The 26,724-nt window shown below is 40.5% G+C and overlaps 2 protein-coding genes across 4 annotated transcripts in view; one reads left to right on the plus strand and one right to left on the minus strand.

Annotated features, from left to right (window-relative positions):
* The window catches only part of DMGDH (dimethylglycine dehydrogenase), a 50,694-nt gene extending 47,669 nt beyond the window's left edge, over positions 1-3,025 (minus strand). The window contains exons 1-2 of one of the 3 annotated variants that reach the window (XM_087741519.1): positions 2,728-3,025; positions 805-970 (exon numbers count right to left, since the gene is read on the minus strand). In XM_087741519.1, the coding sequence (XP_087597645.1) occupies positions 805-970; positions 2,728-2,849 (288 nt within the window). In that variant the 5' untranslated portion in view covers positions 2,850-3,025. The remainder of the gene's footprint in view (positions 1-804; positions 971-2,727) is intronic. The other 2 variants (XM_087741518.1, XM_087741517.1) reach the window with 2 other exon arrangements.
* On the plus strand, positions 2,999-26,369 carry LOC104017633 (betaine--homocysteine S-methyltransferase 1). The gene is made up of 8 exons (XM_087741521.1): positions 2,999-3,266; positions 7,255-7,387; positions 11,547-11,665; positions 13,653-13,844; positions 14,442-14,589; positions 15,491-15,673; positions 20,711-20,939; positions 21,440-26,369. Exons 1-8 carry the CDS (start codon positions 3,228-3,230, stop codon positions 21,612-21,614), a joined length of 1,218 nt encoding a protein of 405 aa, XP_087597647.1. The 5' UTR covers positions 2,999-3,227; the 3' UTR covers positions 21,615-26,369.
* Positions 26,370-26,724: the final 355 nt, after the last annotated feature.

Consider the following 26,724-nt stretch of genomic DNA (forward strand, 5'->3'; position numbering starts at 1 on the left):
CCAGACATTGACATAGAAAATATGTAATTACATACATAAATGTTGTGCACCCATATGTCCATGTGATTAGCATTATTATAGGAGGTCTCCCCGCCCTGTCATTATTACATGTATGTCTTTTTAATTCTTTTCCTTAGAGTACAGCCAAACATTTAAGCCTTAAAAAACCCCACAGTGTACAGTTGCTAGCTTTGCTCCTCCAAGATTTTGTGTAATGTCAGTGGTGCTGGGAAAGAAAGCTCTTGCCTCTAATAAGAATCAGTTTCTGGGACAGTGATATTCTCTGAGAACTGGACACTGCTGCTGCTTCTTGATTACTTCTTTTTCAGGATGGCACACTTATAAAAAATAATTACACATACAGTAATGACAAATTTCACATTTCTGGTTTATGCATGACAGTGCAACCACTTCCAATGATAAAGTCTGCAGTATAAATTAGACTACCTTTGAAATAAAAACTTAAATTTAAAAAGTCTAAGTTAAACTAAAGTTTAAAGGCTAAATCCAGTTAACTGACAAAAATGTGTAATAATACGAACAGTTACCTTCCAGTAATTTCAAAATAGAGTATTTGTCCCAATTTTTACAAATGAGAAAATTGTACTATGGATAGCTGAACCAACTTTTCAAAACTCATACAGCAAATCTATAAAGAACTCAGTGCTGAAGTTTGTATCTATAAAATAACACAGATGATAGTTAATCTCTTCAAAGCCAGGGAATATAAAGGTAATGAAACTTCCACCACTGTTAGATACACAAACAGCTGTTAATCTGAGAGATTAACGAAACATTTCTTACTGCATGCCAAGTAGATCCTGCAGTGAGCTCAGATTTTTCTAGCAGAACAACATCCTTCAAGCCAGCCTTAGCCAAGTGATAGGCTAGACTCACACCAACGCAACCACCTCCGATGATCACTGTATCTGCTCTATCTTTCCCCAAGGAAGGAGACTGGGTTTCTTTCCTGGAGAAAAAAAATCACTGACAGTTACAAAAAGACAATTGCACCTTTGTCCATCTCTTGTTTACAGCTCCAATCACAATATAACTTGGTGCCTGTTTGGGAGTCTAAGTAAACCCCAACTTGTTCACTCTTCTTTCAATGCTCTTAAAGGGTCATATACATAAACAGTAGTAATACAAAAAGCAAAGCAAGTTTCCTTCCACTGACAGCTTTAAATCTTTGTTATTTGTCCAATATACCCTTATATGTACACCCTGTTTTTCAATGAGAAACTGTACCCCTGAAATGACAGTGTCAAAACCTGACTTTTCAAAAGTTCTATAGCATATGCAAGACAAAGTCTTGAAAAAATGTCTACTGAGTAAAGCTCCTTAACAAATTTCTAAAGCCAATGTCAGCAGACAACATCAGTGTTTGTGTTCATGAACAATGAAACTTAATGTTTATTTCCATGTTCGGTCTATTTTGACATGTTCTACTTTGCTGTAGTTTAAATATTATAGAAGCAGGTTTTTGTCAATGGCTCCCACCTGCTACTACGCCACGCTGCATTTTCACAACCACTTTAAGCCAGCACAAATCAGAACACTGCGATAGGCAGCCCCATTCTCCTCCATCTCATCTGATCCTCCTCTCTACTGCCCCACCTACAGCCAGCCAAGTAGCAAGCCAGATCAGGGAATTTATCCAAATTTTAAAAAGCTGGGTTTTTTTGTATGTGAGACAAGGTAGCACCTCTTAGTACAGTAGCAGTACAGACTACTGTGAAACCACAGTATCTCTCCCTTCAGAACAGTTAATCAACAGTCAATTTTATCTCTCCCCTCCTTGTACATTTGTTTTTGCAACTTCTCTGCCAAAAGGCTTTCTAATGTGTAACTAGTCTTCCACCCGTCAAAACAAAGCTATTAGTTGTATGTATTATGAACAGAGATCTTATAAAATGACGTTTAAAACACAAATGCAGGAGGAATATGCACCATGCCTATTCACTATGTGGCAATGAATGAAAAGTAAAGTAAATGGGAGCACTGGACACCACAGGTTTTCTGTATTTGGTGCACCACACGCTTCCATGTGTTCTTTTTTGAGATTACACATTAGTTTTTGCAAGTTAACAGTAAGCTGTTTAACAGCCAGACATGAGACACTTACGCCAGCTCCTCTACTGAATTTTGAGGCGCATGGTAATCAAGGTCAAGCATGGAGGCTTTTCTCATGCTTCTTTCCTGCTGTGAACTTGAGACCTCCTTACCGGACTTTCAGCTCTTTTCAAACCTTTTCTTTCAAACCCAGGCGCCCAGTAAGAATCTGGTGGGTACCTTCCCTGCGAACTACACGGCTCACCCAGATGCTTGCTCGTGCCAGTTACAACAGGTCACTTTTCACTCATGGATACGGCCCAGGAGACAGCAGGAGGGATCTCTCTGCACCAGGTCAGCGACTCACCCCGGGCTGGGTCTGGTCTTGGACGCAGAAATGCGAGGCGGAGGGGGAAGACGCACCTCTGGCCCAAAGGGAGAGGCCTTGGCGGCCCGCCGCCGCCACCGGCAGCTGGTGGAGCACTGCAGGCCGGCAGCAGGAGCCCGTTCCCCTCGCCCACCTTCCCCTCACAGGCCCCGCCAGGCAGCTCCACCCCGCGCAGGCCACCTTCCCCTCACAGGCCCCGCGCCGACAGCCGCGACCGTTAAAGGCTCCTTTGCCCGCGCCTCCCCACCGCCCCCCGCCCGGCCCGGCCCGGCCCGGCCCGCACTCACCGCCCCTGCGCACCCGCACCGCCGGCGAGGGGCCGCAGGGCAGCCGCGGCGAGGGCGTCGGGCCGGCCGCCGCAGCCCGGGGGCGGCAGCCGCCGCAGGGCTGCCCGCAGCACCGCGCTCATCCCGCACGCAGCCCGCCGGCAGCGGGGATGGAGAGCGCTGGCTCTGCGCCTCTTCGACGGCGCCCTGTCCCGTCCCTGCCCCCGCCGAGGCCGGCCCTCGCGGAGGAGGGCGCCGGCCCGCCCCTTGGCTGAGGGGGCAGCCCGGGGGAGCCGCCGGGCGGGGGCCCGGCGGGAGGGCGCGGGGCAGCCCCGGGCCGAGCCTGGGCGCCCCGCGGGGTCAGGGGCCGGCCCGGCCGGGGGTGTCTCCCGCAGCGCTGCCCACCGCGGCCCCGCCTCCTCCTCGGGCTATAAAAGCGCGGGCTGAGGGCTCGGGGTATCGCCGCGTTCGTGCCGAGCCGTCGGGCAGACGCGAGGAGCCAGCGTCCCTGGGCGAGGAAGATGCTGCCGATCGGGAAGACCACGAAACAAGGCAAAAGGGTAATTCTCCCACCTCCCTCCCCCGCTCAGCCCCGGTGCCCTGCTCCCCGTGGGCCCCTCCGGCTCCGCTGCCCGGCGTGGGGGCTGCGGCGAGCGCCGGGAGAGGCGCCCCCGCCGCCGTCCCCTTCGCCGCTGGCTGCGGCGCGGGCGCTGCCCCGGGGGGAGCGGGCGGCGGGGCAGAGGCAGCCCCGCGCCGGCGCTGCGGGGAGCGGCGGGAGCCTGGCAGCGGCGCGGGGCAGAGCTGGGCTCCGGGCCGCGCCGTGGCCCCACGGCGCCCGGGCGCCGCTGCCGCCGCCTCGGGGTCCTGCCCGGAGGCTCTCCGGGGGTGCTGCTGCTCTGCTGGCACAGCCCGCGAACCGCGCTTCCTCACCTCCCGGTAAGGTACTCGGTACTGCCGCAGGTAAGGTCATATTGTGAAAAGCTAAAGTAAAGCCATAATAATAACTATACCTGTTTGACGTCGAGCCGTTAAAGACATTTGGACACAGTTATGAGACTGATTGGACTGAACTTAATGCTGTAATATCTCACAGAATTTTGATTACTCTGAACACATAGACTGGAGCCACCAAAGTTCAAAACCATTTTGCGTAGTATTATTTGATATGCAAACTAAGCAGTGCTTGCAACACATTCAAATTGTAAATATTTTAAGCATAAACCATCATTGGATAGGATTTCTGTCTCCAGCATCCTGCCAACTCTATTTAACAGCCCCAAATCGCTCTTCCCTTGATTTATATGACTGAATACCAACAGCGTTTGTAATATCAGTGCAGTCTCCAATATAGGCATGCCCTTTGCACCCTCATTTAGCTAAATAAGCCAGTATAAAAAGTTAGCCAGGCATCAGCCATTCTGGTCATTAAGGCAAACATATGAGCAATGTCTAAACCAAACTCTCTTGACGTATACCAACCAGTACTGCTACCCTGCACTGCTGCTTGTGAAGGTCAGTGGAATCTTGTAGTCTGCCTCCTGTTCAGAAGGACACTATTATCATTAATAGGACACTCAGAACTGGTTTTCCTCATTTTTATGTGTAGCATATAAATCTGGAGGAAGAGAACAGAAGGATATGGGAAGAAGTCTATGAGCTCTAGGCCTTTTAGGTAGATCAGTTATAAAGGAAGGAGGTGGGGACGTATTTGTTCTGCTTTTCATTTTTTGGCACATACTCATGCCACCTAACTTCAGGCACCTAGCAGGAGGCAATTGCCCTCAGTTCCCCCTACAGGAAACGGACAGAGGTAAGGTTCTCTTGAAGGCTCACTTAAGATCTGAATAGTTGTTTTGAGACCCTTTTTTCTCTCCACTGAAGGAAAGGTAGGATATAGGTAGACCAAGCATGCTTTTCACTTACATAGTTAGTAACATTCCAAAAGGTCGTTGAGGAAATATCTTCATACAGACATTTGCACTCTTTCCATGAATAGATGTATGGCTTGTGTGGTGCAACTTCATTCATGGTAGCAAAAGTAAAGCAGTGAAAAGATGGCTCAAAAAAGCCTCAGTTAGCTTTCTACAGAAACTATTTCTTGTTATTTAATACCAGATCTGTGTACTACTGGATCACCTGGCAGTACAATTTTGATCTGGATTGGGCATGAGCACACAGCTGTAGGTCTCCAAGGCAGAACAAAACAATGTTGATGCTGAATTTATGCTAGCTATATGCTGGTTGAACCAATCATATTTTACACAGTATAGACAAAGTAAAAATGGTGTGAAGAGATGATAGCAGACCTATAATAAAGTTTGCAACAAAGTTATTTCCATTTTAAGTCAATCTGAACTGACAAAGTAAGTTTGTATTAAGTACTTTGTGCTTTATAGTTATGTTGCCTGCTACTAGATGCCCTGCACAATATATTATGTATTAAAATGCCATGCTCTATTCAATCATGGCTTATGTTGCTTCTGCGTGTCAAAAGTGAAGAATATTTTAAAATGCAGTTTAAAAAAGCTAGAACTGTGAAGGAAAACTGCTGTTAAATCCTAGAAGTGACTTGTTAAAAGAAAAAAAAATCCATTAGTTGTAGTGAATTTAAATATAGTATCTATATATGATGTCAATAACAAGCAACAACTGAGCCTGCTTGTACGTTAAAGATTTTTTTTCCTCCACACTTGTGTTCTCTGCCTATTAAGCTTCTGAAGCAGGCTCCATCTATAAAAGATTCCTTGGCAGGCAGAGGAAGCAGGGACTCAACCAGGGATCCCTTGGGTGCCTTCCTCTGGTCGCATTTGAGGTATTGTGTTACCACTGCAAATTAGTTAATTGCAAACACAATCTTTACAAAGCCTCCTGACATTTACACTTAGAACAGAATTGCCCTAGACAGGCATGACTGGTAGACTCGTTGAAAATTACGGAATTTTGGAGATTGAGTGTTGCAGATTGAGTTTTGCCCTGGTCCTGCTGAAATAAAGAGAAAATGTTGAACACTTTACTAAAGTTAATCAGATCAATATTTTGGCAAGTCCACAATGTGCAATGGAACGTAATGCAGAGATTTGCAAGCCAACACTTGGCCAGGCTCATATATCTGTACAGCAGCACTGTACAGAGAAGTCCTGTCACCTTGCTGCCATGTCAGTGCCTGAGCCAAAAATGCCGACTCTCTCAGCCAGGCTTTGTAGCCTCCAAATAGCCTTACACTGCTGTGCTTGGTTCTGGAACTGGCATAGTTGGCACAGTGCACCTTCTTGTTGGAAACGCATACTCTCATCCTGCCTAAAGGGCGGTGCGGAGATGTCACAAGTGTTTGACTTTCTTAGATGTATGGTGTGAGATAATTGAATTAATGAAGGAGAAATTATCAAGAAAGATAATCTACTAAAGGTTGGAGGCTAATTGTTAAAAAACCCTTCCTCTCAGCACGAAAACGACACACAACTCTATGTCCACAAGGCTTTTCTTTTTCCTACACCCTAAATGTCATCTACTGAAATGGTAGTGTGCCAGCAAGAAAAGATAACTATGGAGGGAAATTTAAATCTTACCTTTGATTAATTCTTTTCCTGTACGCACTACCTTTCTTAATGTAATGGGTCTGCATTTATCCACTTTTTAAAGTAGAATTATGGTTGTAATACAATTGCAGAAATTAGTACTATTTAGTGTAATAGCAAGGTACTTTTTGGAAAATTTGAACAACCCAATGAAGCAATGAAAGGAATAAATACATATATATATTAGGTGCAACCAATATATGTTGTTCTCATGTTTTTCAATTTTACACAAAAAATAATTACCACTTTCCTTGCGTTAGCATGGAGTTCAAGGCAGAAGCAAGGTTAATCACAGGGTGCTGTAAGGTTTGTAATTTGGCATCTTAAAACACTTCAGGGCTGGGCAAAATAAGCAGGATTTTCTTTGGTTTTGTAAATCTAGGTGAGCAAACCCAGGCCAGTAAAAAGTCTGTCAGAAAATGGAGGCCAGCATTTTGAGATGTGTCTTATTTGGTAGGACAATGTTAGATGCTTACTTTTCTATGATGCCTGTTGTGCCATCTTGTGTCACAGGCTACTTGTGCTAAGGCTCTGTCAAGATGGCCTTTGTAGCTAAAGAGCAAATGAGCTAATAAAGAGGTCAGTGATACTAGTGTTTCATTTTAAGAAGTTTCTCCTGTATTTTACAGGAGAATTTAAGATGGTGGTTTACTTTAATAGCAGTGGAATTGGACCATTGACTTCTAATTCTGGGGACTGTATCTCCAGAATGCAATAAAACTGACTAATGAATATTCTTACATAATGTATATGCACATATTAAAGCCTTACGTTGCAAAACAGACCATCTACCATTTTTTAAGAGAATTTCCAGAAGGAATTTGATTGCTTTTTATTATTATGGCAAAGATGGTTCTGGTAGCCCACCAATATTTATGTCTGCTTTGCAAATACAGGAAATGGCAACAAAGACAAAGGAAGCCCACAAAACTGAAGAACTGTAATTGTTAACCTTTCCATCTGCTTTCTTCAGGGTATTCTAGAGCGCTTAGATGCTGGGGAAATTGTGATTGGAGATGGAGGATTTGTCTTTGCTCTTGAAAAGAGGGGATACGTAAAAGCTGGGCCTTGGACTCCTGAAGCAACAGTTGAACACCCAGAAGCAGGTCAGTTTTACTGGGAAATGGTGATCCTGTAGTGAATGTAAACATGGTTGGATAAATAAGAAATATATAGGAATTTGTAGCATGTTTTTAAATAAAGTGTTCCTTGATACTGTAGAATTACACTGTTAAGAACAGCGTAAGAATCTATAGACCAAATGCTCACCTTACCCCTTTTTCTTGCTCTTAATACTGGTCAAAAGCAGGTGGCTGAGTAAGAACATGAGTAGTACAAACATATAGTGATACCTCTCCAGAATGCTCTCCTAGTCTTCAATAATTTGCAGTCCAGGGACTTTTTGACCCAGATACAGTATCTTTGTATTTAATAACATTCAGTGATTCTCTCTCATGCATTTGTCCAGTCTGTCCTTAAGCTGATATAAAGCTTATTATTTAAAACATCTTATGAAAAATAATTCTGCAATTAGCTGTTTTGTTGTGCTTTAGCCATTCTAGGGCTTTTATACTGTTATATAAATTACTATATATATTATTATATTATAATATATATTATTATAAATTAATAATGTTTGTTTATTAATTCTTCCAGAAAAATAGCTTTTAATAAAAAATGGAACAGAAAAGGAGTATTTAATGTATCTGGCTCCACTGTGAAATGGGGAATGATAAACCTCATAAGAACCTAAGAATTGCAATAAATATTTAATGGAGTAACTCTCTTAAAGTGGAGGGAGACAAAACGAGCAATCATTCTATGCCTTCCAGCATAAAGATTAGAGTGTTTAGCATAAACAGTGCAAAAGCAGATGCTATTATCTATTTATGTATGCTTCATTACAAGAAAGCATTTGCCCTAGTAATATGATGTGCGGTTAATCCCACAAGTCAAGTCCGAATATCCTGGGGAAAAAAGATTTCTTTGTTCTGTTTTAAGTGTTTGCTCTTCAAAATTAGTCTTTCCTCTATACAGGGGGAAGAAGGAAGAGGAGGGGAAGAAAGAGAGATCTTAGCCCTCTCTATTACATTGCTTTGTACATTTTACCTATTTACTCACCCTAATCCTTCTCAGCCTTCGAGTGTCACTTTATGTGTAGCGTGCCTTAGTGTCACAGACAGCTGTAGATAATGCAGAACTCCAGCAAAGGTTTAAAGGGTGATGACCTAATTTGCTGACTCTGATCTCTCCGAAAGACATCGCATCACCTCTCTCTCTGTTTCTCTCCACCTCTGCCTTTGTCTGCCCTTACACATTCCATCTTACAAATCATAGCACTTACCCCATGCTCTTTATTTCCCCTTTGCTTACTTATTTTGCAGCTCAAAAGCCCTTGACCCTCTCCACATGTCCTTTCAGGAAGGGCAGGTCTCAGTCCATGGGGAATGCAAGACATGGTCTTACATAGAATTAGTTGTAGATGGCTTAAATTGGCTAAATTGTCACACAGATTTGCTTTAAATAAGTGATCAGTAGTCATAGGTTAGAATCCAGCCTTCTAAGAATTGCTACTGATTTGCCAGAACATATTGCTCGTGTCTGTAACATGTTTTATAAGCCCCTTATAAGCTATTTATAAATACACCTTTCAGTGGAAATGTGTTCATTTCTTTTAGTGCAGTGTGCTGCCTCCTCTCCGTTACTGCTTTTTGCTCCTGCATGCTCAAGGGTCGTGTTACTTTGGAAGCAGGTGTAAAGAACAGAAGGAGCAACTGGCTGAGCCAGCTGGTGTAAAAACCAGACCTTTCTGTTTTTGTAACGAAGGAGGGAAAAGGAGGGAGGTTCTGAGAATGCAGCAAGGAATGGGGAAAAAAAAAAAACAGTGAGTTCAAGGCCACTATCTCCATTACAAGAGAGGAGAAGTTTTGCCAGACTGACAAGTTTAGAAATGGTATCTAAGTATTTTTTCTGAGCCAGGTCAGGTATTGCTCTGTAGTGAGCAATGTGCATAGGCACTTACTGCCCCTATCTCCTGTTAGCTTAAGTCTGCGTCTTTTGTGAAATGTCCTACTCGTGGTGACTTGAAATGAAAACTCAGTGTCATACATCTGACTCCTAAAATGCACCAAATTGTTAATAACTGTTTAGCCTCATATGTGGCTGTTATGCCCATTTCTCAAATAGTGGAGGAAAACACAGCTTCAGTAACATGCTGGAAGTCACACAAGAAGTAAATTAGAGTGGTTTGGATTTTTGATAGTGCAGACTGCTGTGGGCGTGGTAATAGTAACAGTACATTCTACTGGTAAAAACAATTTGCCTGGGGTTGAATGAGATTCAGGCTGATACTTGTAACACAATTCTTTCTCTCAAAATGCAGACCCATTTAAGAGTCTTCTGTTCACATACCTGATAGTTTGGGATATGAATTTCTGTATTCATATGTGTTAGATTATGTTTCATTTGCCTACCTATGTGACCATCCTTATTCACACAAATCCCAAGCATTCTTCTAGGAATGCAAGAACCATATTTAAAGAGCACTAACCATGGGGGTAAACAAATCTAGTTTATTATGAAAATGTCATAGAGCAGTTGCGGAAAATATTTGTAGATTCTTTTTTCCTTTTCCCATTTCTTGACTAGTTTTATCAGTGATTTCTCAGAGGGGAGAGTAGAAAAACAAACTACAGAGCACTAGAAACATACAGAGACAGCCCTTTCAGTTGGGATCAGTAGCCCATTTTAACACTGTGGGAAAAAGAATACTCCCTGCACTAGGAATATTTTAACTCTGCAGAAAGGTTGTAAGACTGAAATTTGATCCCGATAGTTCAGGCAGATTCCAGGGACTTTTTGAACTGTAGCTCTGCTATAATCTATGTTCCTGGATAGGTCTTTGTGACTGCTGGGAAAAGAAGCATTGTGTTAAATCTCACTGGTTACCCAAGGCTATAATTAGAAATGAAATACTGTACTAGTAGAGAAAAGCAAGGGACACTAAACTGTTCCTTCACTGAAAGCAGACGTGGTTGTATATACACAGATTGACTCTAGCAACTCAAACTGCCATTTGAGCTTCTCTGGCATAGAAGGCTGTGCTTGTTGCAGCTGAAGGGAGTGATTTTATCCTTGTGACACATTCACACATTTTCCTAGTGGCACAGATTATCTGTAGACAATGAGGTATGATAAACCAGGACTTCAGGAAAACTTTTCCAAGTATCTGCCACAGAAACTGCAGTGTTCTTGTGTCTGGGTGCAGTATCTAGGGAATAAATTATTCCTGTATTTGCTATAAACTGTTGAGCATTTTAACTCTGTTTTACATGATCAGTAGTGTTCTAGAAATTATTATAATTATTGTTCTATGGGTATACATATAAAATCAATTGCTGGCTCCTGTTCTGTTCCTGCTGTGGCAATTGCAGTGTACTGCTTACAGCGATGAAGGCAGAACTACCATTACAGAGCCTGCTCCCAAAGTCCTAATGTAGGAAATTTGTCCATTAAAAGTAATGCCAACGTCCCCTTCAAAAGTGTTGGCTCTGTAGTAAAATCATCATGTGCTGACTTACGAGAAGAATTAAGTCTGTGTTGCAAGTCACTCTCCTGGAGCAACAAATAATCTTTTAATTAAGAGTGTATTTAGCAAAATAGAGCTTTGGTTTTGGCTGACTAGACTCAACTAGAGTTTTGTAGGGGGAGAAACCAAGAAAATGCAAAATAGAGCAGGTAATGGAACACTGTATTCCTCCATATAAATATCATCTTGTCCCTTAATTTGTTGCCACGATACAGTCTTCTGTTTTCTTCTTCACAGTCTACAAGCTAAGAAAATATGGCTTTTTCATTTGATGATCTTTTTGTCTGGTATTCCTTGTTATGCTTTCATGTTCTTTTGTCAGATGTCTGCTTTCCATTCCGAAACTACTATGTGAACTTCAAAGGTCTGAAGGACTGCAGAAAGCAGAAGATAGGCAAGGTGGCATGCAAAACTGAATCTAGTGATAAACTAAATAGAAATCTTCAGCCATTCTTAGCAGAGAATAACTAAGGAGAAGGTTTTCTATCTAATGTTTTGAGAGTGGGAAGAAAGGAATTCTACGGAGACTGGGGTACTGCTTCTACTCTCTCATAATGGCTCTTCTAGTAAAAACACTTATTTTACAGTACATTCCTTCAATAAACATTTAATTTTGGGATAACAACAGTAATAACTGTACCAAACATCTCTTCTTTGTCTCTTTTAATTCTTTGCAGTTCGTCAGCTTCACCGGGAATTCCTTAGAGCTGGATCCAATGTTTTGCAGACATTCACCTTCTATGCCAGTGAGGACAAACTAGAGAACAGAGGCAATTATGTAGCAGAGAAAATAAGTGTGAGTAAAACTCTGTTTTGATGGCGGTACTAAAGAAATAGATTAATTTCAAAAGGTTTAGTAGAGAGATTGAGTACTTTCATAGTTGGTCATAACAGTTTTGGCTATATTTGAGGACTAGAGAATGAGCTGATGCGTTTCAGAGTTTGGAATAGCAAGAAAGACACAGTAAAAGGACAAAAAAATAACAAAATGGGGCAAGGATGAAGAGAGGAAAGAGGATGCCCACATCGTGTTTTTCCCATCTGAGGAGATTAGTTTACTGGAGTTTTGATACAAAGAGTATAGGGAGGACTAAATGCACAGAGAATAAAATCAGTTGAAAAAAAGAAATGCTTTAACATCCAGAGAAACAAATCAACTGCAAAAATGGTGAAGAATCCTAGAGAATAACGAGTGGCTAATGAGAACAGAATGTTTTTTAGAACCATGTCTTCAGTAAAATAACAACTAAAAAATCCAAGGTATACACTGTGGTGAATATTCTCCCTTCTCGTGTAAGGGTAATCTGTTACAGCAATAGAAGTGCCATGTTTGTGTTTTCTTACCCCCTACACAAAGGAGCTGGAGGATGTTGAGTGTGTTCACCAGATGCAGGCCCCAGCTCCACTGGGACTTCTGGCACAAATATTTCTAGATAGTTCCTTTGAGACTAGAAGGTTTGCCATTGAGTGTTTTCTCTGATCCTTTCCCCTTTGGTCCTGTTGTCTATTTCAATCTCTGCAAAATATTCTCCAGGGCACAGGGAGGAGGGAATATCTTTGTATCTGCAAAGATATCCCAAGTCAGAAATTAGAACAATCTGGACACTAGGGAAACACTTGAGGCTTAATTAAGAGGTCATACCAAAATGTCATATGACCAAATTTATCTGCGATGCTGTAGCTTTACGTTCAATAGATGCAACACTGAAATGTTTGAAGTGGTAGTCTCAGAAACACAGTGCTTCTGGACCAAGCTATGCTGCAACTTTTGCTGCCATCCAAAATTATAAGAAGGGCTGGAAGAGCACCTGGTACTGGGAATGCATTGTAGCAAAATTTTCAAGATTGATTTACAGCCAGTTCTAGAAGCAGGTTCCTCCAGGCTTTAACTGGTTTATGGCTCCACCTCCCGGAGTTCCCAAACATGAACCTGAGCACAAATGCAAATGGAAGACAATCTGTCAGCAATAGCCTTAAAAATCAGCTGGGTCTTTTGAGGCAGCCACGGAAAACTTCAGCTGAGAGAAATGTGTGTAGGTTCTAAGTAGTCTATGGGTTGCAGAGAAACCTGCTCTAATCAGCACTTGTTATCTATCCAAAATGATGATTCTTTTCCCAAAATCTTTTTTTCCCAGCTTAACCTCTTTTTCACAAGCTGTTCTAGTCATCCTGATTTAGGTACAGAGGGAATGTGTCTTTCAGTCTAGGTGATTAATCATATATAGTGATAAGTTTCCCTTTACTATTCTTAAATTGGTAACTTTATCATCAGATAATCAATGGTATCTTTTTAAAAATGCGTTAAATAACTCTATATTAATATTAAATTAAATTTTGAAAATTATCAAAATACTAAAATACATTAAAAGAATGAAAAATCGATTGAAATTAGTACATATTTTGTTTTCCACCCACAAAATGTCAGAATAAAAGCATACACTTAAGTGTAACTAACTCATTTTCTGAAAGGCAAAGAAAATTCCACTTCACACCAAATATTTGCTTTTTATAGACTATTTGTGTAAGATGTATTAAAGGTAATATGTTTTTGTAATATTTGATAACACAATAACTTAGAGGTGGCAAGAAATTTGTTTCCTAATATTTCTTATTTTTTTAAAGATGCTGATCTTCCTAATCAATATTATTAAAAATCCATCTAAATTACAAAGGAATATGAAGAAGCCATCATGGCTTTTGTCTCTTTTTGGCCTTTTTTTTGTGCTCTGAAATTACATTATATCTCTGACCAGGTAAAACTGACATAATCTATATTCATACAGTGCCAGAAAGTGAATGAAGCTGCTTGTGACATTGCAAGAGAAGTGGCTAATGAAGGCGATGCTTTAGTGGCTGGAGGAGTCAGTCAAACACCATCATACTTAAGCTGCAAGGATAAGGCAGAGGTTAAAGCCGCCTTTCGAAAGCAACTAGACGTCTTTATGAAGAAGAATGTGGACTTCCTAATTGCAGAGGTAAATCTGTAAAAAAAGTACATGCCACATGTGCCTGTGGCACGTTATTAATGTTAGGATGTCTGTAGCCTACTTTAGGGAGTACAAGTATATATTGCATCCTCCTTTAAAATTTTCTGTTACACTTTTATTCCAGTAGTATCGGGTATTTTTCTAAATGCACAGCACTATCTCCAAGCATCCTAGAACAGGACGTTGAAACCTAAATTTCTACTTGAGTCAAGTCAAATTCTGTACTGGTACAAAGAGGATAGATTAATGTGATCTTAACTAGTTCCTATTTCCTCCCATACACTGTAGGCAATCAACGTAAGGTGACTTTCCTAGGTGAAAATAGTTCTTTGGGGATAAATCCCTGATTAACCTCCTGTATGGGCATTCTTATTCTGAATAAGAGTGTCATTATTTTTTAGTTTTACTTACTGACTTTTTAATATCCTTTTTTTAACTGTGTGGTCAGTGAACTCAACTGAATTCTGTCAGTGTAAATCAGAAAAGAATCAAGTCATTGCATTGCTGGTAAATTTGTGGTCTGGATTAATGTGTTTGTGCTTCATCTCCAAGAAACAAAAGTAGTCTAGTTTTAATTTTTTTCAGTATTTTGAACATGTTGAAGAGGCTGTCTGGGCAGTTGAAGTTCTAAAAGAATCTGGAAAGCCAGTTGCAGCTACAATGTGCATCGGTCCAGAAGGAGACATGCATGGTGTGCCCCCTGGACAATGTGCTGTCCAACTGGTAAAGGCTGGTAAGAATCTGTGTTAATATGCCCTTTTAAAGTATGGAACAAAGTAAAGTCCTTAAGTATTGAGATAAATGGATGTATATCTGAAGTAGGTAACTTCCCAATTATATCATAAAAGTTTTGACCCTGTAGAAAAGTTTTTATGCGTACTTTCCTAGTGCAGTGTTGTAAAAAAAAATATGAAAATGCAGCTATGAAATCCTTGTTAACCAGGATGGTATTGGGAGCAATAGGCACAGGCAGCTGATACTGAATAGAGCAAAATCCTAAACCTGCTCAAATTTGGTTACAGAGCCAACTGCAAATTCTGGGCTCACAATTATGAAACATAAGCAGAATCCAAAGCCACCTTTGATTCTCTGCTCATGTTTTTAGAAATGTATAGAGCACAGTCCAAATCCAGGATGAGAGAATAAGAGGATGAAAAAATAATCTTTTTGCTTATCAAAGCCTGTGTTTTGTGCAGGACAAGGGGAAGGGCAGAAGAAATTAATCAGGGCCATGATGAATGATGGTACATGGGTTTATTATATCTGTTCTGAACTACTCTTTTTCTTTGGAGTTAGAGTTGAAATCCAAAGGCAGAACCTGTGTTAGGAACCTGCTAGCTATTTGCATATGTGGCTATACATAATCAGTCTTCACTGATTAAGCACTGATAAGAAAAGCAACTGTATGAGGGTGGGAGATGTGATTCATCATCAGGAAGATAAAGAAGAGTGCAACTGGGATGTAAATGGAATGATTAACCTCAGGAGAGTTGAGGCTACCTGTAACCCAACTGCCTCATTTTCATAATGCTGGTGTAAAGATGGACTGCTCTGGTGCTGGAGTGGTGTGGTTAAGAACTTTCACCTCCTGCTTCCTGGGGAGATGTGACTTGAACTTCTTTTTCTCCTCCTAGGTGCTTCTGTTGTTGGAGTCAACTGCCATTTTGATCCAGATACTTGCCTGGAAACCGTGAAACGGATGAAAGAGGGCTTGCAGGCTGCTAAACTGAAAGCCCACCTGATGTCCCAACCGCTTGCTTTCCATACACCTGATTGTGGAAAGCAGGGTTTTATTGATCTTCCAGAATTTCCCTTTGGTAAGACAAGGCTATCTTTGTTGTTGTTGTTTGTTCCTTTTTTCCCCCAGCTTTTAGTAAAGCTGAAGCTGCACGATGTCCTTCTGTACAATAGGATCAGTCCCAATTGTCCTGTCCGGTATTTTCCATAGAGGGATTGCAGTGTAATACTGCATTAAAGATCATCCACATAGTGAGAGTATTTCAGTAGTATCACAGCATGTGACTGAAAGTGAAATTATGATGAAAATAGTTAAAGTGCCACAACCTAAACTCAGTTGAAAAATGTAGTTCTTCCTTGTGCTATAGAACCTTGTTTGGGACAGCTGTAAACAGTCCAAAGAAATTAACAAGAGCAAATACAGTAAAACCCCCCAGACGTAAATGTTTTTTGTATTGGAGCTCCGCAGCATTTGGGTTGTGACATCTATCCCACAAGCCCGATAATGATTACCTGCATAAGGATTTAATGTACAATGCCTATGCAGAACTGGAGATAGGTGCATGATTATTGCACTCATAATGGTTCAGTCTTGCAAGTGTAACTGTCTAATATAAGTGAGATTAGAGAGAAACCAGAAGAGGGAATATGTTCTTTGATGTTGCTAACAAATGGGTTAGCATATTGCAGATGGATTCATCTCAGGTATGCTCAGGAGAAATTCTACAAAGACTGAATGATTCAACAACTTTATGTGTATCAAGGCTTGTGTATTTAGGGCTTATTTTCACCTGGGATGTAGAAGATCACATCCCTTTAAGGTAAGAGGACAAATTCAGCCTAAACATTTTAAAATTGATTAGAAAAATGCTTTCGTTTTCAGGTAACATACACTCTTCTTTTCAAGCTCAGACTGTAAAATAAGGTATTAAAACATTTGAAACTTGAATTTGTAGCAAAAAATTTGAGGGATAGATGTGATTTTCAGGAAGATTTTTTTTTTAATTCCTTTCTTTACATAAACGAAGGACAGAATAAAGCGTGAGCCTGAGGCATTCATTAAATTATAATAACATGTCTGAGTTCTGAAAATATTCTGGGTTGTTTAAGTGTTAGGAACTCATTTATTCTATTCATTCCTTCATATAACTCCTCTGATTGCAAGCAAAAAAAGATAGAACAGATGCAGTAAGTAATCAAGTGAATTGAAGGATTCAGTCTTTGGTTTGTTATGGTTCTTGGCTTGTATGTTATAAGCAATCTGTATGAGATCTCAGCTTTCAGAAACTTCATGAGGCAATTGGAGAAGGCTGGTTCTGTCAATGTTTTCAATACCCGGAAGGAGCAACTGATCACTTGACAGCAGATAAACAGTTTGGTAAATCATTGTTAAACTGATCCAGTTAACTCTTTTTTTTTTTTTTTTTTGTGGCAGGCAATATGCACAGAGAGATACTTAGATATTTGAAGTGTACATAACCTCTGTACAGGCCAACGAGATCTCAGTTTCCAGAAAAGCGTTGGCTATGTTGTATTGGCAAACTCCAGCATCTAGATGCCAGCAGTATTTATTTATCATCTGTAGAACTTTTTCCAGTTTTCTGTGTCTTCCCTTCTGTGTTACTGCAATCGCTCTGAAAAGTCACCAGTTAAGCAAGGACAATGTTTTAGAAAGAAATGTCCTGGTCAGACAAAGCATTCCCAATTAGCTCAAGAGTAGATATAGAGGGGGGCTAAATCTAGGAGCAGGTTACCATTTCTTCATCAAAAATTGATGAAAATTTCAATCTGTTTTTACTGTAAGTGTTAACATAAACTGTTAAGCTATAGATATTTAATTCTGGATAAAGTAAAGAAAAGAAGTGCATTGACAGGCACGGAAAATAGAATGTTAGTCAATTTTGGGAAGGGGAAAATCCCACAAAACATGATCTATGTGGCAACCTCTTTTCATAGAATAATGCTTGTTTTCAGTCACCATGGTTCACCCTATGTGTGGCTGGTTCTTACGGCAGGGTCTATCCCTGTTTCGTCAGAGAGGTTAGGTTGTTGCTGTCCTTACAGTCCTGAAGCACAAGGACTGATTCATAGAATCATAGGATGGTTTGGGTTGGAAGGGACCTTTAAAGGTCATTTAGTTCCAATCCCCCTGCCATGAGCAGGGACACCTTCTGCTAGATTGAGTTGCTCAAAGCTTCATCCAGCCTGGCCTTGAACACTTCCAGGGAGGGGGCATCCACAGCTTCTCTGGGCAATTTGTTCCAGTGTCTCGCCACCCTCACAGTAAAGAATTTTTTCCTAATATTTATTCTAAATCTACCCTCTTTTGGTTTAAAACCGTTACCCCTCGTCCTATCATTACATTCCCTGGTAAAGCATCCCTCCCCATCTTTCCTGTAGGTCCCCTTTGAAGTACTGGAAGGCTGCAGTAAGGTCTCCCCATAGCCTTTTCTTCTTTAGGCTAAACAACCCCAACTCTCTCAGCCTTTCCTCATAGCAGAGGTGTTCCAGCCCTCTGATCATTTTTGTGGCCCTCCTCTGGACCTGCTCCAACAGGTCCATGTCCTTCCTATGCTGGGGACTCCAGAGGTGGACACAGCACTCCAGGTGGGGTCTCACCAGAGCAGAGTAGAGGGGCAGAATCACCTCCCTCGACCTGCTGGCCATGCTTCTTTTGATGCAGCTCAGGATACAGTTGGCTTTCTGGGCTGTGAGTGCACATTGCCGGCTCATAGCCAGTTTTTCATCCACCAGTACCCCCAAGTCCTCTGCAGCGCTGCTCTCAATCCCTTCATCCCCCAGCCTGTATCCGTGTTTCGGATTCCCCCAACCCATGTGCAGGACCTTGCACTTGGCCTTGCTGAACTTCATGAGGTTTGCATGGGCCCACCTCTCCAGCCTGTCAAGGCCCCTCTGGATGGCATCCCTACCCTCTGGAGTATCATCAACCACACCACTCAGCTTGGTGTCATCCGCAGACTTGCTGAGGGTGTGCTTGATTCCACTGTCCATGTCCCCAACAAAGATGTTAAATAATACGGGTCCCAATATGGACCCCTGAAGGACACCACTTGTCACTGGTCTCCACCCAGACATCAAGCTGTTGACCACTACTCTTTGAGTGCAGCCATCCAGCCAATTCCTTATCCACCGAGTGGTCCACCTGTCAAATCTGGGTCTCTCCATTTTAGAGACAAGGATGTTATGCAGGACAGTATCAAATGCTTTGCACAAGTCCAGGTAGATGGCATCAGTTGCTCTTCCCTTATCCCCCAGTGCTGTAACCCTGCTGTAGGCGGCCATCAGATTTGTCAGGCATGATTTGCCCTTAGTGAATCCATGTTGGCTGTCACTAATCACCTCTCTGTTGTCCATGTGCCTTAGCATAGTTTCCAGGAGGATCTGCTCCATGATGTTGTTGGGCACAGAGGTGAGACTGACTAGTCTGTAGTTCCCTGGGTCTTCCTTTTTTTGCTTTTTAAAAATGGCGTTATATTTCCCCTTTTCCACTCACTGGGAACTTCACCAGTCTGACATGACTTTTCAAATATGATGGTTAGTAGCTTAGCAACTTCATCTGCCAGTTATCTAAGGACCCTCAGATGCATCTCATCAGGTCCCATGGATTGTGACATGGTGGGTGATGGGGAAGACAGGGAAACACTCTGTACTGTTGCCTTGGAGTTCAGTTGCTCATGCAGGCATAAATTGAATGCAAGGTGCTGCATTCTTACTGTTGATCATTTTGTATCACATTTCTATTAGCTTTTTAATGATATATGAGAGAAAAGGAAAGAATGAATTTGTGCTTCTGATGCTTTCACATCTGTAGGACTGTACACAAGCTTACTTTTATTTAAACAGCTTTCTAAGACAGCTTCATCTGGTTTTCCTTCTGATATTAGACCATCTACTTTTCCTTTGTCCAGTCTTTGCCTCTGAGATCAATAATTTTCTGTTTAAGAACATTTCATTTTTTTCCTTTGCTTTTTATTTTCTGAACCTATCTCTTAACTACCCATTGGACTTAGAGTAGATCTGCTTTGTATCACCTTCTTGCATGTTAGCCATTTTTGGGAAAGGATGTAGGGAGAAGAATCCTACCTCTCTGCTGTGTTGCTGGAGCCTTACTACCTCACCACGGCTTGTTTGCCCAGCACAATGTTCAGTGCACAGACATCATGCTGCACTCACCTCATAACCATGCTAGTTCATCTCTTGCAGATGTGCATAAAGAAGTGCGGGGATTTTTATTCCTTTATTCCTGTATTTCTATTCCTTAAAGTTTCTTCTTCAGTCCCTGGTCTTTTCTTTCCAGTTCTGCCACTCTTGTGCCTCCTTCCCCTTGAGGTGTGCTTTTCCTTCTTCTTTTCACTTTCTGTTCTTTTCCTTCCCCAAGTCCTTCCTCTCAGCTCTGTTATCCCTTCATTCTGCTCACTACAACCTGCAAGAGGGTGAAGGGTTCAACATACGGATTGCATCCTAACTTACCTACACACAGAACTTTCCACAAGGAATGAAGTGGTTTGAGGCAGCAAGCTGCTTATGGCTGGGATTATTACTAAGTAAGGGATGGGCTAAGAAATAGCTACAGATCCCAGCCATCAGTGAAATAACTGGCTGCCAATAGCTGACCATGGAAAAAAGTGTAGTAAGCATTCCTGAGGAATAATGAGCAGGCTTATTCCTGTTGCAGGTAGGCTGATACCTTCTCCTTTCACAGATTAGAGTACTGTAATCAGATTTCCCAGATATTGATTGTTTATTAGGAACTCTTTGGAAATGCAGGCATAACATTGAAAGTACTCAGTACTCCAGCTAAGAACTCTGGCAGAATGGCAAGCGTGTGACTTAGGGCTTGATCAGTCTCAGAAGGTATTAGGTGCTGTTTGTCAAGGCCAAAAAAGCTTATAACGAGCATAGCTCAACAGAGCATAGCAGAATCTAAAAGCTAGACTTCTGAAAGTTTGCATCATTAATTCTAGCTCAGACAGTTCAAACATCTACATCTACAATCAGCTTTGCAAACAGTGTGCAAGTATCTCAACATGATTTCTTACCAAAAAATGTGATGAAATGGAGCATGGTGGAAACTTAAGATATGAATGTCTTTGCAGGTCTGGAGCCAAGAATTGTAACCAGATGGGATATTCAAAACTATGCAAGAAAGGCCTATGACTTAGGAATTCGTTACATTGGAGGTTGCTGTGGATTTGAGCCGTATCACATCCGAGCCATAGCTGAGGAGCTGGCTCCTGAAAGAGGATTTTTGCCAGAAGCTTCTGAGAAACATGGTAGCTGGGGCGATGGCCTGAGCATGCATACAAAACCCTGGGTCAGAGCAAGGTATGTATATCTGAACTTGCAAGCACACTTGCAAAGGCTTTTATTGGTCCATGCAGCAGACTGGCTTAACTGATATGGAGGTCTAAATATCAGTGTAAACATTGTACATGTTAATAATTTTGAAGAATTAAATCTGATCTGGGAGCGGGGAAGAGGGTAAAGGGGCAGTAGGAGAGCTCCAGAAATTCTCATCCCTCTTATAAAATTAAGATATGGTCTGAATTAATGTGAAAGTAATTCATGGAAGTTAAGATGAAAAACTAGCAGACTGCTGTAAAACAGCCACTAATGGTGAGTGGCTTACAGTGTACCTTTCAAGGATGAAAAGGTACTTTTTAAGCGTGTAGCATTTAATTGCATGCTTTCATTCATACTTCTGTATCTAAATATAAAGTCAGTCTGTGCAAGTTAGATGACCCTTTGCAATGGTGATTTAAGCCACATTTCCTTTAGTGTTGTGAGGTGCTGGAAAAAAACCTAATTTTCTTTTCTTTCTTTAGGGCAAGAAAAGAATACTGGGAGAATCTGAAGCCTGCTTCAGGCAGGCCATATTGTCCTTCAATGTCAAAGCCAGATGGCTGGGGTGTGACCAAAGGAGCCAGGGAGCTGATGCAACAGAAAGAAGCAACAAGTGAACAACAGCTGAAGGAGCTCTTCCAGAAGCAGAAGTTCTAATCCACTGCAGCTGTATAAATGATAGAATGATTTATCTACAGACCATCTCATGCTTAACAAGAAAATCTGTGAAGATGAGTACCCTGTTGATTTATCAGTTAACATGTAATGAAAGAAAAAAATGCAGAAAGAATGTGATTACAGATTAAATATGTCAAACTTTGATAATAAAATCTTTCTCCGGACAAATAGTGTAGAGCGTACACAGTCAGAACAAGGTCTGGATTCTTGTAATAACTGAGCTTCTCTTAGCTAGGTGCCATTCATTGGGCACAGAAATACATGGAAACTAATAATTGGCTCAACTCACCTGCAAAAAGAGAAAAAGCCATCTATAAATACGGTGTCAATGGACTTCCATTCCTGAGTCTGTTTTCAGTTTGGGATTATGTAGGAGCTTCCTCAGATGTCACGATTTGTTGAGAGCTACTTGAGGGACACAGAAGCTGCCAATGCTTCAGACACACATTTATCTATAGTCACTTTCTTGACTTCAAGAGAATAAAAGTAAATTGGAAAATACATCTTATAATTGGAATCAAAAGATAAGGAGAATGAGATCTTGCGGGAATTTCTTATATGCAGGAGAAAGGTTCAGAGAACTTTTATGAAAGAAAAATGACAGGTAAATAACTCACTGTTTTGTCTGAAGGTACCATGTACACAAGATTTACTCCTCTGGAGACTAAAAGGCTTAAGAGATTATTCTGAAATCTTAAAAAAATCAAATAAATTAAAAATAATGTGACAGAATAATATTGTATTATCTTCATACCTTAAATCATAAGAGCTCAAACAGAATTGCATACCTCCAGTAAACAACTAATTTTCAAATGATCCAGCTGATTTCTGGATATCTCATTGGAAACACTTGGTTATCTCAAAATAGTACTTAAAAACTGAAGCTTCGTAAAATGTAACTCCTGTTTGTAAGAGTACTAGAACATTCCAAGGGTTTTTTTTAAGCTGACTGATTCACTGTAGAATCATAGCTATAAGAATACATTAAAAACTCTGTTAGGAAATGGATCAATCCACCAAAGTTAAGAAAGCCCATGGATATTTGTACACTGCATTTGTTGAGAAGGGTTTTCTTAGGAAGGGTATCACTACACTTGGAACCCATAAAGGACACGTTTCTATAGTTTATTTTTGTGAAATAGCACACAACAGATTTCTTTCTAGAATCTCATTCCCACCCATTCTTCATTAAAGGTACTACATTTATGAAAATATCATTCTCGAAATTAGTGTTGAAAGCTTTTGTTGTAATACTTTTTATGTATAAGCTTATTTCATTATTTCTATCCATGTTGATATTCTGCAGTTCAGGAAGCATTTAAGTATGCAACACTTCAATGGGAAACTTCAGGTTATCCTTTTCAGACTGTTATTGGCAGACAGATGATAGAAAAAGGCATCTGCCTTCACCGAGGTTATAACACATTGAAATAGTTACGAGCTGGAAATTTTGCCTGGAAGCCAAAAGTAGACAAATCAAGGAAGTGGATATTTTAAAATGGAAAAGCATCCATGTATGTATATATGCAGTACATTAAAATCCTTTCCTTCCTAAACCCTTTGGATGTTTCCCCTGCAGAAAGTGGAATAATGCAAAATCTGTGAAACAGAAAGGCCAGATCTTTGATCACCACCAAAGTGGATGCAGCATTAAAGATGGATGCATGATAAGGTGGCTTAAAATACAAGCTACGATTGATAAAGAAGTGTTTTGAACAATCATTACCAGTTTAGGGACTTCCTGTGGCAAAGGCTGCAGCTTGACCGTCATACTCTATATAAGCAGCTGGCCTGAATTTTGAAACTGTCCAAACGTGCAAAAATTTGTATTGAAATGAATGAGTTCACAACCTAGAATGCTGAAGAACCATGGTATTTAAGAAGACGATCAAATATTATTTTAAACATTTATTTTTAGATACCCAGTTTAAAAAGGATTAATTTTAGCAGACACTAACAATGACAAGAAATACTTAAAAGGCTATTTGAAGCCATTCAAAATGAGAGCTGACCCAAGGGGGAAACTATACAATCCCTGTTTGATTCATATCACAGGCTGGGCTTAGAAAGCAATTGACAGTAGCATGAAAACAAGTTGACAGGGTGCTTTATTGATCACTACAGAACCCCAAACTATCAAAAAAAACCCCAAAACCCAACACATACCCCTCTCAAAAAACAAACTAAAAAAAACCCCAAGCAGCAAAGACAACAAAGCTTTATTTCCTGTTTCTTTCTGTGTAACATCTTAGTGAGGGGTAAGGGAACTGTTAGATTTGTTAAAGCTTTCTAATGATTTATTATATGACTTGTTGAAGAAATAAGACAGGCTGACAGCACAATCCTAGGAAATTTGTTTCCTTAGAAAGCCTGTCTGAAAAATTAGGAAGTGAAAGGGGCTTTAGAAGGTCAACTCCTGTATTTAGTACCCTAAGGCAGGATCAGCTATTCATAGGAGAAGACATTTGTTTAACCTGTTTGGAAACACATCTAAAGATGGAGATTCTGTGCCAACCCAAGGCAGTCTGGTTACTTCACTCTTCTTAACAAGTTTTTCCTAATTTGAATATTCCTTGATGGAATTTAAATCCATTATTTGTTCCCAGCTCATTACAGACATGAAGAATTTATTCCCTTTGTCTTTGCTGAAGTCTTTTATACACATGAGGAGTCCTTGTTTCTCTCTCAATTGAACAGACCCTGTTCATTCATTCTTTCCCTGTGGCCTCTGAGTCATATTCAGCATAAACCCACAAATCTCCTCCATCAGACCTTTTCCCAGAGCTTCGTACCTCTATAGCTTTTTTCACCTGGAAGCAGAAGTGAAGTGACCTGAACCTTGGAAGTTCAGATCCAGAAGAGAAAATCCGAAGTCTTTGCTATCTAAAGAATAAACCATTACTCATGAGGCTGAATGTCAGGACAAGAGGGATCTGAACAAATCATAAACTTCAGAAAAAACAAGCTCTCTATGCTGCACATGAGAAGATGGCTACATCTTTAGTCAGCTCCAAAGTTTTCCAGAACCCCATGCAAAAAGAAGCCTAAAAACTTGCTGTTTAATGGTCAGGTGTTGGCCTGATATATCTGTAAACTGCAGAAAAGCAAGGAGACTTTTTTTGTAAAGAAGCTCATGCCTTCTTTTTCAACTCTGTACATAATTGCAGGGGCAGGTTCAGTGATATTTTTTAACCTAAGCATTAAAAGTAGTGGATTCATGTATCTGTCTTGTTCTACTCCGTTGACTTTATAAAATATGGAACATAAACTAATCTCATTTCATCCTGCAATGCGTTAAATTATTTTAAGTATAGACACCATTGAAATAGGATGGGCAGAATATTATCATAAAATATATTATTTCAGCATCTTGCTTTATTACAAAAATTCTTCATTACCTTTTCTTTATGTTCCACTTTATTGAGAGAGATGGTATCTGGTGTAAGTTTTATGTGAGATAGCAGCCTCCACTATGTACAATTTCATGGAATTATGATACCAAATTTTGTCAATGGTGTATACCTCTGTAAATACACAACTCCTGAGACAGACACCGATCAATTACATCCCAGCTTTAGGAATCTGAAGATGGACTTTCCATATCTTTTCGTGAACTTCATCTCAGAGTTTCTGGGTCCAGTAAAGTTGTAAATCTGAAAAGAAAAGCAAATTTGGGTAACAGGACTTGATGCAATCAGAGTGGAGGGTAGTTGCTAAGAAATGAATTTCAAAGCAGATTGAAGAAATGTATGTTTGGAGTAAGGAGAAGTAGCAGGATTCTATCTCACAACTAACAAAGCAACAGCAAACATGCATTGATCAAAAAACTGCTTTACAAGTATTACCAGTTATCCTGGGTGGTTAAAGAGTGTTTTGTAGCATTCATTTGCAAATATTTGCATGTCATCGTTACAGTGCAATTGAAGAAAGAGATCAAGTGACAACTGAAACACAGGAGGGAAATGGTCAAAAGCAAGTAAGCCCTGCTTTGCAATGTGCCTGTTTGCAAATCACAAGAGTGCTAGAAAGAAACCAGACTTGTTCAGCCCAGTAAGCTAGTCTTTGCCTTTTGGCAGGCCAGGGTAGCAAGGTTTATAGTAGCTGTTATGCAAAATCCCTTGATCATTTTTTATTTCTAATCAAATAAAAAAAACAGTAGGGCAGTTCCACCCAAGAAAAAACAAGAATAAAAAGACTACTATTCTTTGGGTCAAGCAGCAGTGTTCTTCTGCCACATTTGGAAGGGAAGTCATCTCCTGTAAAAGGAAAGGCTTGTATGCAGGAAAGCTTGCATGTTCTTTTCAATTATGTCAGCTGGCTTGCTGGAAGATCCTGCTGGCTCTTCCTACAAACCTCTCTGCAAAAAGGCATTTCTCAGTAGTATCACAGTACTACAGCTTCATGGAAAATCAAAGACGTGTCCTATTAAGGAAAAAGCTTTTTAAAAATCTTGTTTCTCTCTATATAATTTCTGCTCAGACTTTTTCTGTATGAAATCCCATCATATTGTACTTTAAATACACAAGCTTGTAGCAATCTGTGCAAATACTGCCTCCTGGCGACTCTGTATGGCTTTAGGACAGGGGAAGGCGGAACCTCAAATGGCTTCTCAGGTTTGTATACACAGACAGAAATCAGAAGAGCAATTAATTTCTATTTAATTTCAGAACAGACTTAATTACACCTGTATTTGTTACTTAACAATGAAGTGTTTTCTTTACAAGCACTCTCAAAGCTAATTAAGTCTCCAATTGTGGAACATTTCAGTCTTATTTTACTGCCAGAATAAAAGGGCTGGACTGAAGTTTTTCTTTGAATATGGCCAGATCAGCTCTTATTTTAAAAACTCATATGGCATACAATGTAGACAAACAGATTTAAATTATAAGGCACAGGACAGTGGAGAAAAAAGGTGGAAGGTAGTTAACAAATGTAAAACTTAAAATATATCTAAACACTACCTTCTCCTTGCCTCCCCTCTAACACTACTCTGAAGTCCCAACATTATTAGAATGCAAATTTCCAAAGTTTAGTTCTTAGTAGTTAAGAAATTTAACCAGATGTCCTTAAATCTGCCTACTTGTGTGTT

This window comes from Nipponia nippon, unplaced genomic scaffold, assembly GCF_047370975.1.
Source record: "Nipponia nippon isolate SJK-2023a ecotype South Korea unplaced genomic scaffold, ASM4737097v1 scaffold_8, whole genome shotgun sequence".
Taxonomy (NCBI): Eukaryota; Metazoa; Chordata; class Aves; order Pelecaniformes; family Threskiornithidae; genus Nipponia; species Nipponia nippon.

Bases quoted from the DNA above. Each gene is read 5' to 3' on its own strand.
- LOC104017633 (XM_087741521.1), top strand. From the start codon at position 3,228: ATGCTGCCGATCGGGAAGACCACGAAACAAGGCAAAAGG. The intron at 3,267-7,254 runs GTAATTCTCCCA...TGCTTTCTTCAG, and splicing joins CCACGAAACAAGGCAAAAGG to GGTATTCTAGAGCGCTTAGA. The intron at 7,388-11,546 runs GTCAGTTTTACT...AATTCTTTGCAG, and splicing joins AGTTGAACACCCAGAAGCAG to TTCGTCAGCTTCACCGGGAA.